Consider the following 2,765-nt stretch of genomic DNA (forward strand, 5'->3'; position numbering starts at 1 on the left):
CAATATGCTATCTAGGTTGGTCATAACTTACCTTCCAAGGAGTAAGCGTCTTTTAATTTCATGGCTGCAGTCACCATCTGCAGTGATTTTGGAGCCCCCAAAAATAAAGTCTGACACTGTTTCCACTGTTTCCCCATCTATTTCCCATGAAGTGATGGGACCAGATGCTATGATCTTTGTTTTCTGAACGTTGAGCTTTAAGCCAACTTTTTCACTCTCCACTTTCACTTTCATCAAGAGGCTTTTGAGTTCCTCTTCACTTTCTGCCAAAGGGTGGTGTCATCTGCATATCTGAGGTGATTGATATTTCTCCCAGCAATCTTGATTCCAGCTTGTGTTTCTTCCAGCCCAGTGTTTCTCATGATGTACTCTGCATAGAAGTTAAATAAGCAGGGTGACAATATACAGCCTTGACGTACTCCTTTTCCTATTTGGAACCAGTCTGTTGTTCCATGTTCACACCTATTAGGATGGCTAGAATCAGAAAGACAGATGATAACAAGTGTTGATGAGGATGTGAAAGTATGTGGCATACTAAACCACTATAAGTGGGAATGTAGAATGATGCAGCTACTTTGGAAAACAGCTCTTCAAAAGGTTAAACTAGAGTTACTGGGTGACCCGGAAGTTCCACTCAAGAGAATTAAAAACAGGTCCGTACACAAAAAAGTTACACATGATTGTTTATTTTAGTGTTATATGTAACAACCAAAAGGGGGAAATAATCAAAATGCCCATCTACTCATGAACAGATAAAGAAAATGTGGTATACCCACACAGTGGCATATTATTCAGCCATGAAAAGAATGAAACACTGACGCATGCTACATGTGTCAACACAACATGCTACAACATGCTACAACATGGATGAACCCTGAAAACATGCTTAGTGAAAGAAGCTGGATCCATCAAAGGACCACATATTGTGTGATTCTGTTTACATGAAATGCCCAGAATAGGTAAATCCACGAAGTCAGAAAGTGGATTATTGGTTGTCAGGGGCAAGAGGTAGAGGAGAATGAGGGACATGGGGGTGACTGCTAAGGGACCCTTCTAGCCCTGATACTCATCATGGTAAGTTACTGAGTAGTGACCGTATGCCAAGTGCTGTTCTAAGAACTCCATGAGTTAGCTTATTTAGTGCTCTGAGGTGTTATCATCCTAGATGAGGGATAAGGAAACTGAGGTACAGAAAGACTGACCCCTGGCTTAAGATCTCATGGCTCATAAGTGAAGGAGCCAGAATAGGAACCTGAGATGAACTAGCCAAGTGAATGAATGAAAGTCAGGTCACCAGCCCAGTCTTTCCAGCTCTACTTCTTCATTTATGTCCTAGAAATCTTTTGTCTCTAGTCACTATTTCTCTACTCCCACTTCCTTTTTTTAGGTACTTCTTGGAGTTGTCTTTTTTTTATGGCTCACCCCTCCATTCTGTCTCCCTCATCCCCTCTTCCCTGTTCCTCTTGTTGCTTCTGTTCAACTTATTTATCTCACCCTCAACCTGACTTGGGCTTCCCTGGTGGCTCAGTGGTGAAGAACTCACCTGCTAATTCAGGAGAGGCGAGCTGGATCCCCGGGTCAGGAAGATCCCCTGGAGAAGGAAATGGCAACCCATTCCACTCTTCATGCCTGGGAAATCCCATGGACAGAGGAGCCTGGTGGGCTATAGCACCAGGTCGCAAAAGAGTCAGACACGACTGAGTGACTAAATAATAACAACAACCTGATTTGCCGCTCCCTCTCTGGCCAGCGGGTCACAGGCGCCCAGCTCTCCCCCAGCCTCCAGTATTTCGGGCAGTCGCTGAGCGGGGGTCAGGACCTCACCCAGGATGGACTGGCAGACGTGGCTGTGGGGGCCCAGGGGCACGCACTGCTGCTCAGGTAAGGACACATACCCACTGGGTGGTCCCAGGCCTGCGAGGACACCAGCCTCTCTAACCACCCTCCCTGGTTGTCCTCCCGGAACCAGAGGCTTGTTCTCAGATCAGTGTTCTACCCACAGGACCAGACCTGTGCTCAGGATGTGGGCGAACATTCACATCACACCTGCAGAGATCGCTAGGTCTGTCTATGAGTGTCAGCAGCTGGTGACCTTTCCACATGATCTGGGCAAGGCCATTGTCTGCCTCCAAGTTTCCCAAAGTTCCAAGAACCAGCTGGGTGAGTCGTTTGCCCCCTGACCCAAGATAACGTGACCCTGGGAGTCCCCAAGCCCAGGGCTTCTGTCTCTTCCCTTGCCCTTGCCCACTTGGGGAGGTCCTCTTTCTCTCTCAGCCTTTTCCATCCCCCACTTTCCCCTACAGTTAACCTCCAAAGCATTGTGACCTTTGACCTAACCCTTGACCCCGGCCGCCTGAGTTCTCGTGCCATCTTCCAAGAAACGGGGACTCGGAATCTGACCCGTGTTCGAGAGCTGGGGCTGAAGCAGCACTGTGAGGCTGTGAGGTTGCTCCTTCCGGTGAGGAGTCCTGGGGAGGGAGGCGACCCTGAGGCTGGTAGGGGGTGGTGGCTGGGTAGGGACGCAGGAATATGTTCTGGTCCTCGCCTTGGCTCCACCCCCAAATGGCAAGTGGAAAGCAGGAGGGGCTTAACACAGGTTAGCTGAATGACTAAGGGAGTGAAGGATGGATGAGGTTGGCTGCATCAGCGGCAGGCTACACGGCTGGATTTCAGGTAGAAGCCTAAGGCTGCTTTGGAGAGCCATGGGGCATTGGGCTGGGATTCTTTTATCCAGCCACTCCTCTGAGACAGGTCCTGTCCTCGAC

General features: G+C 48.9%; 1 protein-coding gene across 1 annotated transcript in view; it reads left to right on the forward strand.

Annotated features, from left to right (window-relative positions):
• Positions 1-2,765, forward strand: part of ITGAX (integrin, alpha X (complement component 3 receptor 4 subunit)) — a 21,536-nt gene that overhangs the window by 9,218 nt on the left and 9,553 nt on the right. Inside the window, exons 15-17 of the mRNA XM_010837372.1 lie at positions 1,751-1,881; positions 2,003-2,160; positions 2,304-2,458. Of these exons, the coding sequence (XP_010835674.1) occupies positions 1,751-1,881; positions 2,003-2,160; positions 2,304-2,458 (444 nt within the window). The remainder of the gene's footprint in view (positions 1-1,750; positions 1,882-2,002; positions 2,161-2,303; positions 2,459-2,765) is intronic.

Source organism: Bison bison, unplaced genomic scaffold (genome assembly GCF_000754665.1).
Source record: "Bison bison bison isolate TAMUID 2011002044 unplaced genomic scaffold, Bison_UMD1.0 scf7180017864072, whole genome shotgun sequence".
In the NCBI taxonomy this organism is placed as follows: domain Eukaryota; kingdom Metazoa; phylum Chordata; class Mammalia; order Artiodactyla; family Bovidae; genus Bison; species Bison bison.